This window comes from Diabrotica virgifera, chromosome 10 (assembly GCF_917563875.1).
Source record: "Diabrotica virgifera virgifera chromosome 10, PGI_DIABVI_V3a".
In the NCBI taxonomy this organism is placed as follows: Eukaryota; Metazoa; Arthropoda; class Insecta; order Coleoptera; family Chrysomelidae; genus Diabrotica; species Diabrotica virgifera.
Window position 1 is genome coordinate 58,395,961 of NC_065452.1, and position 13,879 is coordinate 58,409,839.

The window sequence follows — 13,879 nt, forward strand, 5'->3', positions numbered from 1 at the left end:
AGACACGCTCTGCATACTTTTAAGAATACGAATTTTTTGGCGTTGCACAGTCCAGAACTAAAAATTTTATCACCTCACGTTATTCAATTACTTCCATTGTCGAAAAATATTTATGGACCTACATGACACTTCATACATGTTCATTAGACAGTAAGTAGTACCATCTTTAGCAAATAAAACCACGAAGCAAACAGCGCCTTCTCTTATCGAATGACAAAGTTATTGAGCAACCACTTTCTAGTTATATCAAGAATTTACAGATCTGCTGAACCATTTGTTCAGGACAGCAGGAGAGGTCTCTACCCTAATGTCTCTAAACATAAAAATGAGGAGAGTTAAACTCTTAAATATTTCTAAGAAGAATAATGTTTCTAAGAAGCCTGATTCAAAATAATTTAATGGATCAAGCGGATATGATACATATGAACTAATATGATAAATTATCTACACAGTTCTGACACATTTCTTATAAGTTATTTACGATATTTCCTTCTCTATTCAGATATAATCAAATTTTTTCAAAAGAAATTTGATATAATAAGTCTATCCTTACCATCCATTTTATGTTTATTAGAATTTTCTTCCTATTACCATACAGCAGCACCTTCTCAAATGAATTCAAATCGTCTATGGTTCAGACGTTTCTGTTGTAATTGAAACATACCTATCCGCTATTTACAGAGTTCACATCTTAATTATTGAGTAATAATTTTAGAGAATATTAATGATAGGTAATTAAAACTGATTTTTCCACAAATGCACGCCCCTAAACACGAATAGATTATTACATAACGATAATGCAAATATCACCAACATTGTGAGTAAATAATTTTATGAAAAATTACAGAATAAGCATACTTACAGAATGCAGATAGGCTCGAAGATATTTGAAGATCTCTTTGAGTAATGATTCCATATAAAAGGATTATGGATAACAGAGAGGTCTGGAGGAAGTTGACGAGAAATATTTGGCAGCACATATAGAGGTATTCTTGTTACAGAAGCTAGTTTAAAATAGAAAGCGCCAAAAAAGCTGCTAGTATTTTTTCAAAAAAATGTATAAAATCACTACATTTTGGCGTAGTATAAAATGAAGGTGCATTTATATACATTTTATGCAACTCTTAGTTTAATAATGTATTAACTTAGTAAGTTTTTATCAAATGACATGCAACTTCTGTGGAAGTATTTAAAAAATATGGCGTAGAACATTAGTATTGTACATTAGTCTATAGAACATGAAGAAGATAAATAGACCAGGGCTCATCTGTAAAAATATTAGTACATTTGGACGTTGAGAGGTGACTCAAATTTTTTTGCAGAAATTGCTTGAAAATAACTCAAATAATAATATTTGAGTTATCCTCCCTCTCAAAAAGGTCCGGAACATTGTTTAAATAATCAAAATGTCAAAAAATGAAGGAAACATTCAATTTTTTTCTTCGTTTTTTGATTATAACTTTAAAAGTATTCATTTCCGAGAAAAGTTGTACTGACATAAAAGTTGCATAATTAAATTTTCTACAATATAGAATTGGTTAAAAATTTAAAAAATAGTCAGCCTTGTTGCAAAATAGCAATAATTGCGAAAAAACCATACAAAAACAAGTATTCGCATTTTACGTTTTTCAACCATTTATGCTACCTTGGAACCTTCGTGTTTCACCCAGAAAAACTTTATGATACAGTAAAACAATATTGTAAATTTCATTAAGATCGGTTCAATAGATTTTGCAAAATAAATTTTGCAATTCAGCTTTCGCAAAAAAATTTCATTTTTTAAAAATGTTGCAGGAGTGAAAATAAAGCAGATAGCAAGTTCAATTTTTTTTTGCTTATAGAAGCGTACTGTACCTTTCGTTTACAATTTGCAAAACTAAAATCAATTAACTACTACGGCGTCAGGAATTTTTTTAAATAAACATTAATTATTGGTGCTACGCGCAGGACAGCGGATAGTTTGCTCTGATTGGGCATTCCAATGACGTTTGATAATGATTGATACATTTTAATTTTTATTACATTTCGATATAAATAAATAAATTTGTTTATTGCAAAATAAAAACACATACTCTATCGTTTGAAATAACACTTTTTTAGCAAAAACTTTCTTTGTTCATATATTTTAACTTAGAGAATAAAAGTTTATTATTTTTAAACATATGCAATTGTTTAAACAATATTTCACAAACCATAATAAAATTAGTTTGATTTTTGTGGAATTAAAATATTAAAATACAACAAAATATAGAGTAAGAAAATAATATATTAGATAAAGATTGGAAGAAATTTTGGTGGAAATCAACTTGTGTGAATCGAACACCGCTGTCCTGCGCGTAGCACCAAAAATTAATGTTTATTTAAAAAATTTCCTGACGCCGTGGTAATTAATGGATTTTAATTTTGCAAACTGAAAATGAAAGGTACGGTACACTTCTATAAGCGAAAAAAAAATTCAACTTGCTATCTGCTTTATTTTTAGTCCTACAACATTTTAAAAAAATGAATTTTTTTTTGCGAAAGCTGGATTGCAAAATTTATTTTGCAAAATCTGTTAAACCGATATTTATAAAATTAACAGTGTTGCTTTACTATATCATAAAGTTTTTTTGGGTAAAACACGAAGGTCCTAAGTGTAGCATAAATGGTTGAAAAACGTAAAAGGCAAATACTTGTTTTTGTATGTTTTTTTTCGCAATTATTGCTATTTTGCAACAAGGGTGACTATTTTTTAAATTTTGAGTTAAGTCGATTTTGTAGGAAATTTAATTACGCAACTTTTATGTCAGTAAAACTTTTCTCAGAAATGAATAATTTTAAAGTTATAATCAAAAAACCAATAAAAATATCGAATTTTTCCTTCATATTTTGACATTTTGATTATTTAAACAATGTTCCGGACCATTTTGAGTGGGAGGATAACTCAAATATTATTATTTGAGTTATTTTCAAGCAATTTGTGCAAAAAAATTTGAGTCACCTCTCAACGTCCATCTCAAAACAGATGCGCCCTAGACTAAAATGGATTAGCATCATTATTCAAGTTCAATTAGAGAGTGCAGCAAGCACCTCTACCGGTTTCGAAACTTATAAGTCTCTCATCAGGAGGCACATATGCTGCTCTCTCCGATGTGCCTCCTGATGAGAGACTAATAAGTTTCGAAACCGGTAGAGGTGCTTGATGCACTCTCTGATTGAACTAGAGTATGATGCGGCTGTATTTTCGTTTTGCAACGAAATTGAAAATGGTTATTCATTTTTTATTTACATGTTTACTCTGATTGGAGTACGGAGGGAACCATTCTCGTTGGAATTTTACCGCGCTGAGCAGATGGGACGTGAATTATAATTGTAAAATTCCCTCATCTTCCTTAGTCTCAGCATCCGTTATGGCTTGCAAATTGTAGAAGCCTCGGAGGTGTAACCAGAGAAGGTTCACATTGTTTTCAATCTGGTGGGATGTAGAATAATATTTTTAATGTTATTTTATGTGCTATTAGATTGAAAACTTAGTCTTTTTATAAATGGATTACTTAAAAGTGTGCACTGCTCAAAACTGGGAGTTAATTCGACTGAAGAAAGCAGTCCACTAGTGCCAGAACACTGCCATCACAAACTTTTAATGAATTCCATATTTATATACAACTTTACATAAAATATTTATTGATATAAAATTACAAACTGTTTAAAACATACAATGAACGATAAAATAAGTACAGTAGAGCGTCGATTATCCGAACTAATTGGGGGACATGGGTGTTCGGGAAACCGATTCGTTCGGATAATCGAACTATATTGAGTTTGTCATACATATTTATCCACAAGTGAATAAAAACCATATTTATATAACTGTATATTTGTTTACACCTTGATAATGACAAATAGCAATTAAACAAAAAAGTGCAGTCCTTGCAACAACATATTTTTGGATACACAATTGAAGAAAATTGAAGATATTTTAAGCGTTAATTACTAACGCTTGCTCAGTACTCGAGGGCGGGGCGCGTGAGTCGGGAGTTCGGATAACCGGTCGTTCGGTTGATCGACGTTCGGATAATCGACGCCTTACTGTAATGCAATATTTTTTTATTAAAAAATGTTCTTGTATGACCACTAACATAATAATACATTAGAAATGTTGACTCCTATATCGTTTATAATTACTACAAACTGATGCACAACTGAACTGATTTTTTTCCATCACAACTGAAATAAGTCTTTTTGTAGAAAATTCTGTCTTTGGATGTAGAAAATGAACTTCTTGTAAAAATATTATTACAAAATACATACTATAAACTCTATTTTGTTAGACAAACAACTACAGTTATTAAAAATTCTACGTTTTTATTAAACTTTCTACTTTTGAGCAGGTGTAAAGAACACAGTAGGAATTAAAATCATTGTCTTCTAAAAGTAATACTGTTGTATCTAATATTTGTATATTGTTAACTACAATAAATAAGACACATACTTCTTATGTGGGATTTGAAGAGGTAGTGGTGCCAATACTAACTGCCCCATATGGGGTGGCACATTTTAACTGGAATGTACTGTATCAATATACAGTGTGTCTGCATAACTTGGAACCATATGGGAAACTTTTTTATTATCAATTTTACGAAAAAAAGGTATTCTTCATGAAGTGCTCTGCATGGTCTAAAACCTAAGATTCAATCATAAGATATCAAATTTTATCAACAGTATACGAGGTGTGTCAAAAAATATGAATTTCGCTTAAGAGGAAAATACCTTTATATTTCACAATATCGAAAATTTTTAGTAAGAAAAGTTGTTTGGAATTAAAAATTATGTTATAATATGCAATTACATTCTTCTAATTGAAAAAAAAAAGAAATTTTTTTGTCAAATTTCGGATACCCAACATCATTTTTATTACAATAACTCCGTTTAATTAGTCTAACAACTAAGATGCAATTATAAGATATCAAATTTTATCAATTTTATACGAGGTATGTAAAAAGATACGAATTTCGCTAAGAGTAAAAACCTTTATATTTCAAGTAGAAGGACGTAATTGCATATTAAAACATAGTTTTAAATTACGAACAACTTTTTATAATAACAATTTTCAATATTGGGAAAAATAAAAGTACTTTACTCTTGAGCAAAATTCATATTTTTTGACATACCTCGTATAAAATTTATAAAATTTGATATCTTATAATTGCATCTTAGTCGTTGGACTACGTAGACCTTTTTATAAAGAATAACTTTTTTTCGTAAAATTACTAATAACTGAGTTATCGTAATAGAAATATTGTTGGGTATCGGTAATTTGAAAAACAAATTCAATTTTTTTTTCAATTAGAAGAGTGTAATTGCATATTATAACATAATTTTTAATTCCAAACAACTTTTAATAAAAATTTTCGATATTGTGAAAGATAAAGGTACTTTCCTCTTGAGCGAAATTCATATTTTTTGACATACCTCGTATACTGTTAATAAAATTTGATATCTGATGATTAATTCTTAGGTTTTAGACCATGCAGAGCACTTTCTGAAGAATAACTTTTTTTCGTAAAATTGATGATAAAGTTTTCCATATGGTTCCAAGTTACGCAGACACACTCTAAATGATGTTGCATTTCTTCTTTTAATTGAAAGTATGTACTACCACTTGTGTTAATTACTTTGAAAACTATTAAGCTGTATGTTTAAAACAAACATAACACAAATAAACACTTTAAAAATTGGTTAAATGTATTCTAAAATCACAATAAAGATGCACTAGAAATGAACAAACCAAGACACATTGAATGTTACAAGGAGCACTCCCAAATCATGATTTACGATGTATATACATTGTAAATCACAAATCATAATTTACAAAGTTTATACATTGTAAATCATGATTCGGGAGTGCTCCTCGTAACATTTAACGTGTCTTGGTTTGTTTATTTCTACAGCATCTTTATTGTGATTTTAGTATAGTTCAATTCTCGCTAACTTGACTATAAACAATATTAAAACATATCTAACAATGACACATTGACTTAGTATAGTAGTATAGTACTTCGTATATACTATATAGACTTAGTATGTGTATTTCGTCAAATATACGTCCTCACCATTGGAAGAACGTGTTTGTAACACATTCAGTGAGCATCCCAATGAGATTAATCGTACCAAAACAAAAAAAGAGGAATATAAAAAAAAAGCAAAAACACATTGTCCAGTGCATTCAAGGGATAACACAAACAACACTTCATTGTCGACACTGATTCCAGTAATAGACAATACCAAAGAAATTTTTGTCAATGAAAACTTAAAGATCAAAAAAGAGAAATAAAAACATTAAGAGGTCGAGTGTTAAAACATGAAAATTTACAGATCACACCATCAACAAAGGTTATCAAGGCAACAACAGAAAGTGACACATTAAAAAACACGCTGGAACAAGTCGGATGACAAAAATCGCAAAAGCTAATAAGTCTTTTAAAAGTGATAAAGACTATAGGTTTGTTCAAACTCGATACAAAGCCGTTCTTCAATCGTTACGCGCATGCGCAATAACGAATAATTATGCGCAGTAACACATTTTTCGTTGCTGCGCATACTCGTAACCGTTCAAGAACAGTTTTGTATCGAGTTGGAACAAACTTAAAATATGAATAAAGCAATATCTCAATTAATCTGACAAAGGTTATTTATTCGAAGAAATGAGATCACTATCAGCACTAAAATAAAAGTATTTAACACTGTATATGTACCTTTGCTACTACACTGCTTAGAAACTTGAACTTGTAAGTGATTGGGACAAAAGTAAGATATCAGCGTTTGAAATGCAGTATCTAAGGCTCGATGCATACTTATGTGTTTTCAAGTTGCGTGCAGGCTGCGAGCAAGTTGCTTATTTTCAAGCCACGTTTCCCGTCAACACACATTTGAGCGGTTTTGCGGGGTCAATACAAGCCAGAAATAAACAACTCTGTACACCTTGACCGCGCGATCGATTTCAACGTAGATACAGAGTTGTTTATTTCTGGCGTGTATTGAGCCTGAAAAACCGCTCAAATGTATGTTGACGGGAAACGTGGCTTGAAAACAAGCAGCTTGCATCAAATGTGCATCGAGTCTATGAGCGGTTTGCTGGAGTGACGAGAAGTGATAAATTAAAAACTATTTCATATGGGAACAATGTAATGTTGTACTGATCTTAGACAAAGTCGAACAAAGACATCTTGGGTGGTTCGCTCATATGGTCCGTATGGATGGTAACAGAAAAGTGAAAAGTGTGGCAAGTAGTAGTGGACAAACAACGAAGAAGAGGCAGGCCAGCAAGGACGTGGAATAGTGAGATTGGAAAGGCGCTGACAATGTGAGGAAATATTTGGATAGAAATATATTGGCGCTGACAATGTGAGGAAATATTTGGATAGAAATATATTCACAGCATTTGCAAAGATTTCTGCTCCAAAATAACGGTTAAGGATTAATTAAGTATAGTTTCTTTGATATTTATCTATCTAGTAATGATTTCATTAAATAAAACGATCGAATCGTTTGTTCAATTATTATAGCCAGTAAATGTCATGCAATACCAAATTTTAAGGAACAGTGACGAGCTATATAAAGCAGATTGTTTGGGTTCTACCTATTTACACAAAAATGCAGTGCCAACAACAAACTAGGTTAAAAATAAATAAAAACATGCGAACGGATTAATAAGCAAAGCATAACTAATCTACTCTAATGTGACAACCTTTCTTATAACAAATAATAATGATAAGCAACATCCACCACCAACACCATCGAACATCCAACGTTAAAAACTAGAAGTGATAATGGAGTATCAAATCACGTTTTACCTCCTCCTTGCACGATGGGTGATTCTCTCTTAAAGACGCCCTCGTTATTTGGGTTCGCCATTATGCTCGGCTGGCTAAACCCGTGCCTTCGCTCGTACATCTCAACCTCTTCTTTTATCGATGCACCAAGCGCTCTTGATTGAAGAGTCGCTGCCAAACCTTCCGCGATAAAGGCGTTTCGAGATTCAGCTCGAACCGGCGACTTGTTGTCATTGAAGTATGATTCGTGGTACGGCTTGATGTCAGCACGTGGAAGAGGCATGTACATGTCATTTGAGTACGACGAATTCACTGCGGTCGGTCGGGGAGGTTGTGTGGGATACAAAACAGTCGTCCGAGGGGAGTACTGCTGTCTTGGACTTGGTTGAGGTGGCGTTATATACTGAAAAAATATAAAACAAATGAAGTTCGTTAAACCACAATAGAGTATTCATGTTACCAAAATAATAATTAAAGCATTAAACAACTGTACTCAGATTGGAACTGTTTGATAGCACAGTCTTTATAGCAGAAGATATTTCCGTCACTGGAGATTACAGCCCAATACCTCCAAGACGGATGTATCATGCTTTCATTTAAACAACAGATTGGCTAATTACCAATTAAAAATCCACTTTGAAGACAGACTCCTCAATCATACTAAATACCCAAAATATCTAGGTGTGACACTCGATAGAACGCTAAGCTTTAAAGAGCATCTTACAAAGACGACTGCAAAACTTACAACACAAAACAATTTTCTACAAAAGTTATGCGGTACCACATGGGGTTCCTCAACGACTACACTTAGGTCGACAACGCTGGGACTTGTGTATCACATTGCAGAGTACTGTGCACTGGTATAACTCAACAGCCCACACACCAAACGTGTTGATGCCCAACTAAACCAGGCTTTGCGTATTATATCAGGTACAATCAAGGCCACTCCAACGTATTGGCTACCAGCACTAAGCCATATAGCCCCATCACACATCCGTCGAGAACATGCCCTTGTCAGGGAGTATAGAATTTTCAAAAAAAAATTTTCAATTAGAAGAGTGTAAATGCAGATTATAACATAATTTTTAATTAAAAACAACTTTTCTCCATGACAATTTTTGATATTGTAAAATATTGTAAAGGCACTTTACTCTTGAGCGAAATTCATATTTTTTGACATGCCTCGTATACTGTTAACAAGAATAAAAAACCGCTAAACGCCGTAAAAATGAGTGGCGCATACAATATTCCAGCTACAAAAGATCTGATATGAAAATTACGTGGCGCGAAAATGTATTTTCATTTTGATGCAAAACAAAATTCTAGTTTTATTTTAAAAGATTTTTCCATAATATTTGCTAAAATTGAAGTAAACGCGCCACAAAAGAGTTTCAAAATTCAAACTGTATCAAATTTACTCTTTTGTGGCGCGTTTACTTCAAATTTAGCAAATATTATGAAAAAATCTTTTAAAATAAAACTAGAATTTTGTTTTGCATCAAAATGAAAATACATTTTCGCGCCACGTAATTTTCATATCAGATCTTTTGTAGCTGGAATATTGTATGCGCCACTCATTTTTACGGCGTTTAGCGGTTTTTTATTCTTGTATCAGGAGTTTTTCAAGTTATATACAAATTAAATGTATGAAGTTGAATGCAATTTTTCTCGATTACACGTCAAGCTTTATAAATGGTCACCTTTGTCGCATTATCTCCCAAATGATCTAGTGACCATCGAATGTATACTAGATTTTTTTTTTAGTCGAAATAGAATAAATAAAAATATTGGGATGGCCGGTAAATGAACTCAGATTATCCGTTACAGATCAAATTTAGCGTCGTAACCACTACAACTACATAAACCATTTCGGGAATAATAGTTAATTGGATTATACATTTCTAACTTAAGACTTCTAAACGGCTTAACCGATTTTGATCACTAAACATGAGTTTGAAACGTATTGACAAGTAGTATCTGATGCATCTGAGTTCAAGTATGAAAACTAAAGTTGTTACAGAAATTATTGAGCTTGAACTGTTTTTCCCCATAGGAAATAGATTTGATCATACTTATGAAGCGTATAACTTAAAATTTCTAATTTTCCCGGATATGAGGTAAACAACGTTAGATTAGCCTAGAGTCCTTCTACAAACGCTCAGTTATTGGCGCAATTCGTAGGTTGAAATTTTGAGTAATTGTCGAAAAACCAAAATTTTCAAAGTTTAGTTTTTCAATTTTTTGGCTATACTGAGCCGTGTGTACGTCTGAGCTTGATCGCTTAGGCAACGTTTGAAAACCTAACTCAACCCTATTGATGTGGTTTATTTGCGATTTTCCTGTCTCTCCTTGAACCTAAGATATATACGCCCAAAAAATTTGCCATTTTGTATCTACCTAGCCCTATAGCTGGCTTACGGGTAGTCAGAAGTCAAAAATTACACCGGTTCTGAATCGGCCCTCACACCCTCTTGAAACACAGAAAAACAATTCAGATCGGTGTAACTTTTCCACATACATACATACATACATACATACATACATATGTACATATCCACAAACATTTTCCCCTTTTTAAATAAAAGTTGAGTTCTAATTCTGAGCTCGCTAACTTTTAAACGGTATAACCGATTTTCAAAATTAAACATGCGTTGGAAAGGTCATGATCTATGCTATCAGAAGCCGCAAAGGCCGAACTTAAGTTTTTGAAATTTTTGGGAGTTTTGGGGACGAGAACGAAAAACAGACCCTAAATAGGAAAAGCCGTAAAATCCACAGCCTTGGACCAAAATGAAGAAGTAATATATGGATCTAGGAGTCTTTTCCTAAACTTTAAGATGGGATTTGGCTCAATTTTTAATTCAGTCAGGTTTAGAAAATCGAAAATTTCGTGTATATAATATATAGTGTCGCATGTAGGGGTTGTGCGCCACTGGCGAGAACTGTCGTTCTCTGGTAATTTTCAAAATTAGATGTGCGTTGGAAAGGTAATGATCAGTACTAGCAGAAGCCGCAAAGGTCGAACTAATATTTTTGAAATTTTTGGTAGTTTTGAGAACGAGAACTTTGGTCGCAATCTCTCCCAAATGATCTAGAACTTACGACACCAGTGATAAGACAATCCGAGTTCATATCCCAGCCATCCTAATAATTATGTAATTATGGCCGGCAAATGAACTCGGATTGCCCAATCAAACTAGCATCGTAACCACTACAGGTACATAAACCATGATTGATTAATATCATTGATTTTTTCGATATAAACTAAATTTCGATAACCAATAAATCGAAAACTATTAATTTTATCAAAAAAATATAAAACATTTTTTGCTTACAATTAATGTTTTTACCAACATTTGCGGTCAAAATATAATAAAAAATTTCCACCCTCGAGACGGGGTGGCAACCACCCCATGGTAAAAGCGTCTTTCGGAATAATACAGATTTTGATCCTTAGACTCTCCACTACTTATTCTCAAATTTTCAAGCAAATCGATCCATTCTGTAAAAATTGCGAAGTGAAAAGTTTCAGTTCCTGGACTAATTATACTTTTGGAGCTCTATAACTTCTGAACGGCTGAACTGATGTTGATCACTAAATATGAGTTTAAAACGTATTGACAAGTATTATCTGATGCATCCAAGATCAAGTATGATAACTGAACGTATTACAGGAATTATTGAGCTTGAAAAACGGTTTTTCCCATAAGAAATAGATTTGATTATACTTATAAAGCCTATAACTAAAAAATTCGAATTTTCCCAGATATGAGATATACACCGTTAGACGCGTCCTGAGTCCTCCTACAAACGCTCAGTTATTGGCGCAATTCGTAGGTTGAAATTTTGAGTAATTGTCGAAAAACCAAAATTTTCAACGGTTAATTTTTCAGTTTTTCGGCTATGGTGAGCAGTGTGTATGTCTCAGGTTGATCGCTTAAGCACCGTTTGAAATCTTAACTCATCCCTATTAATTTGGTGTATTTGCGGTTTTCCTGTCTCTCCTTGAACCTAAGATATATACGCCCAAAAAATATGCTATTTTGTATCTATCTAGTCCTCTAGCTGGCTTACCGGTAGTCAGAAGTCAAAAATTAGACCGGTTCTGAATCGGCCCTCACACCCTCTTGAAACACAGAAAAAAAATTCAGATCGGTGTAACTTTTCCACACACATACATACATACATACATACATACATATCCACAAACATTTTCCCTTTTTTAAATAAAAATTGAGTCATACTTCTGAGCTCGATAACTTTTGAATGGTATAACCGATTTTCAAAATTAAACATGCGTTGGAAAGGTAATGATCTGTGCTATCAGAAGCCGCAAAGGTCGGGCTTAAGTTTTTGAAATTTTTGAGAGTTTTGGGGACGAGAACGAAAAACAGACTCTAAATGGGAAGGGCCGTAAAATCCACACCCTTGGACCAAAATGGAGATATGACATATGGATGGACGAGTCTTTTCCTATTCTTTAAGATGGGATGTGGCCCAATTTTCAATTCAGTCAGGTTTAGAAAATCGAAAATTTCGTGTATATATAGTGTCGCTTGTAGGGGTGTTGTGCGCCACTGGTGAGAACTACCGTTCTCTGTGGATAAAATTTGATATCTGATGATTGCGTCTTAGGTTTTAGACTATGCAGAGCACTTTATAAAGAATAATTTTTTTTCGTAAAATTGACAGTAAAAAATTTCCCATATGGTTCCAAGTTACGCAGACACACTGTACAAAAACTGTGATATAGCCATACGCAAATGATGAAGAGGTAGAACAACTTTATGAAGACATTACAAGAGCCAGAAACCTAGAGAAAACATATTACGTAATAATTACGGGAGATTTCAACGCTAAAATAGGAAAGAACGAAAATAACAACGACAACGAATATATTGGAAATTTTGGACTGGGAAGTAGAAATCACAGGGGAGATATGCTCGCAAATTTCCTCAGCAAAGAAAAGCTATTCTGCTTAAACACATTCTACAAGAAAAAGATGCAGAGAAAATGGACGTGGCACAGCCCAGACGGCAAAGTAAAAAATGAAATTGACTTTATACTCTCTAACTTCAAAAACATTGCTAAAGATGTTACTGTACTAAATTCTGTCGACACTGGTAGTGACCATCGATTAGTTAGGGTGCGAAAAGAAGTAAATACGAAATTCGATAGAAGAAAATTATTAACACAGGATAAATTACCAAACATAGAAGCACTCGAAATGAATCAAGAGGAATATCAAAGTGAACTAAAAAAGAAACTAGGACCTTTACCAGTATTCAACACGAAAGATATAAATGAAATAACAGAAAAATTAACGAATGACATAACATCAACTACAAAAAAGATCTGTGGTAAAAATAAAAATCCGAGGAAAACGAAACACAAACAACACTGGATTTAATGGAAGAAAGAAGAAGAACATCTAAAGAATTGCCAGAATATAAGGCTATCAACAATAAAGTTAAAAAGAGCATAAGGTCAGACTTGCGGGCTTATAAAACAAAACAAATATTGCAAACCATCGAAGACAATAGAAACATGAGAGTATTGAAATCAAATTTAACTAAAGGAAAATCGATGATAACTAAAATCAAAAACCAACAGGGGAATACGGTGACGGAAAAAACTCAAATAATCAAGGAAATACAAACGTTCTACAAGAATCTTTATACATCCACTATACAGAACCCCGGAACAGACCATAGAACAATTCTAAACGTCGGCTCGGAAACTCTCCCTAAAATAACTTCTTCGGAAATTAGACATGCCTTACAGCAAATGAAGAATAAAAAAGCTCCTGGCGAGGATCATACAACGTCTGAAATGTTAAAAATGGGTGGCAACACCGTTGTAGAGGTTGTGGAAGTCTTGCTGAATAGGTGTCTAATAGAGAAAAGAATACCCAATCTGTGGGAAAACGCCGAAATAATACTTTTACACAAGAAAGGAGACACTACTAATATTGAAAACTACAGGCCTATAAGTTTGTTGTCACATTTATACAAATTGCTAACAAGAATAATAACCAACCGCATAACACAAAAACTTGATTTATATCA

At 33.0% G+C, this 13,879-nt stretch overlaps 1 protein-coding gene across 4 annotated transcripts in view; it reads right to left on the bottom strand.

The window, feature by feature from the left end:
• LOC114344922 (histone-lysine N-methyltransferase, H3 lysine-79 specific) overlaps positions 1–13,879 on the bottom strand; it is a 209,872-nt gene that overhangs the window by 20,679 nt on the left and 175,314 nt on the right. For all 4 annotated transcript variants that reach the window (XM_050641439.1, XM_050641438.1, XM_050641440.1 and 1 more), the window contains exon 8: positions 7,833–8,214. In XM_050641439.1, the coding sequence (XP_050497396.1) occupies positions 7,833–8,214 (382 nt within the window). The remainder of the gene's footprint in view (positions 1–7,832; positions 8,215–13,879) is intronic.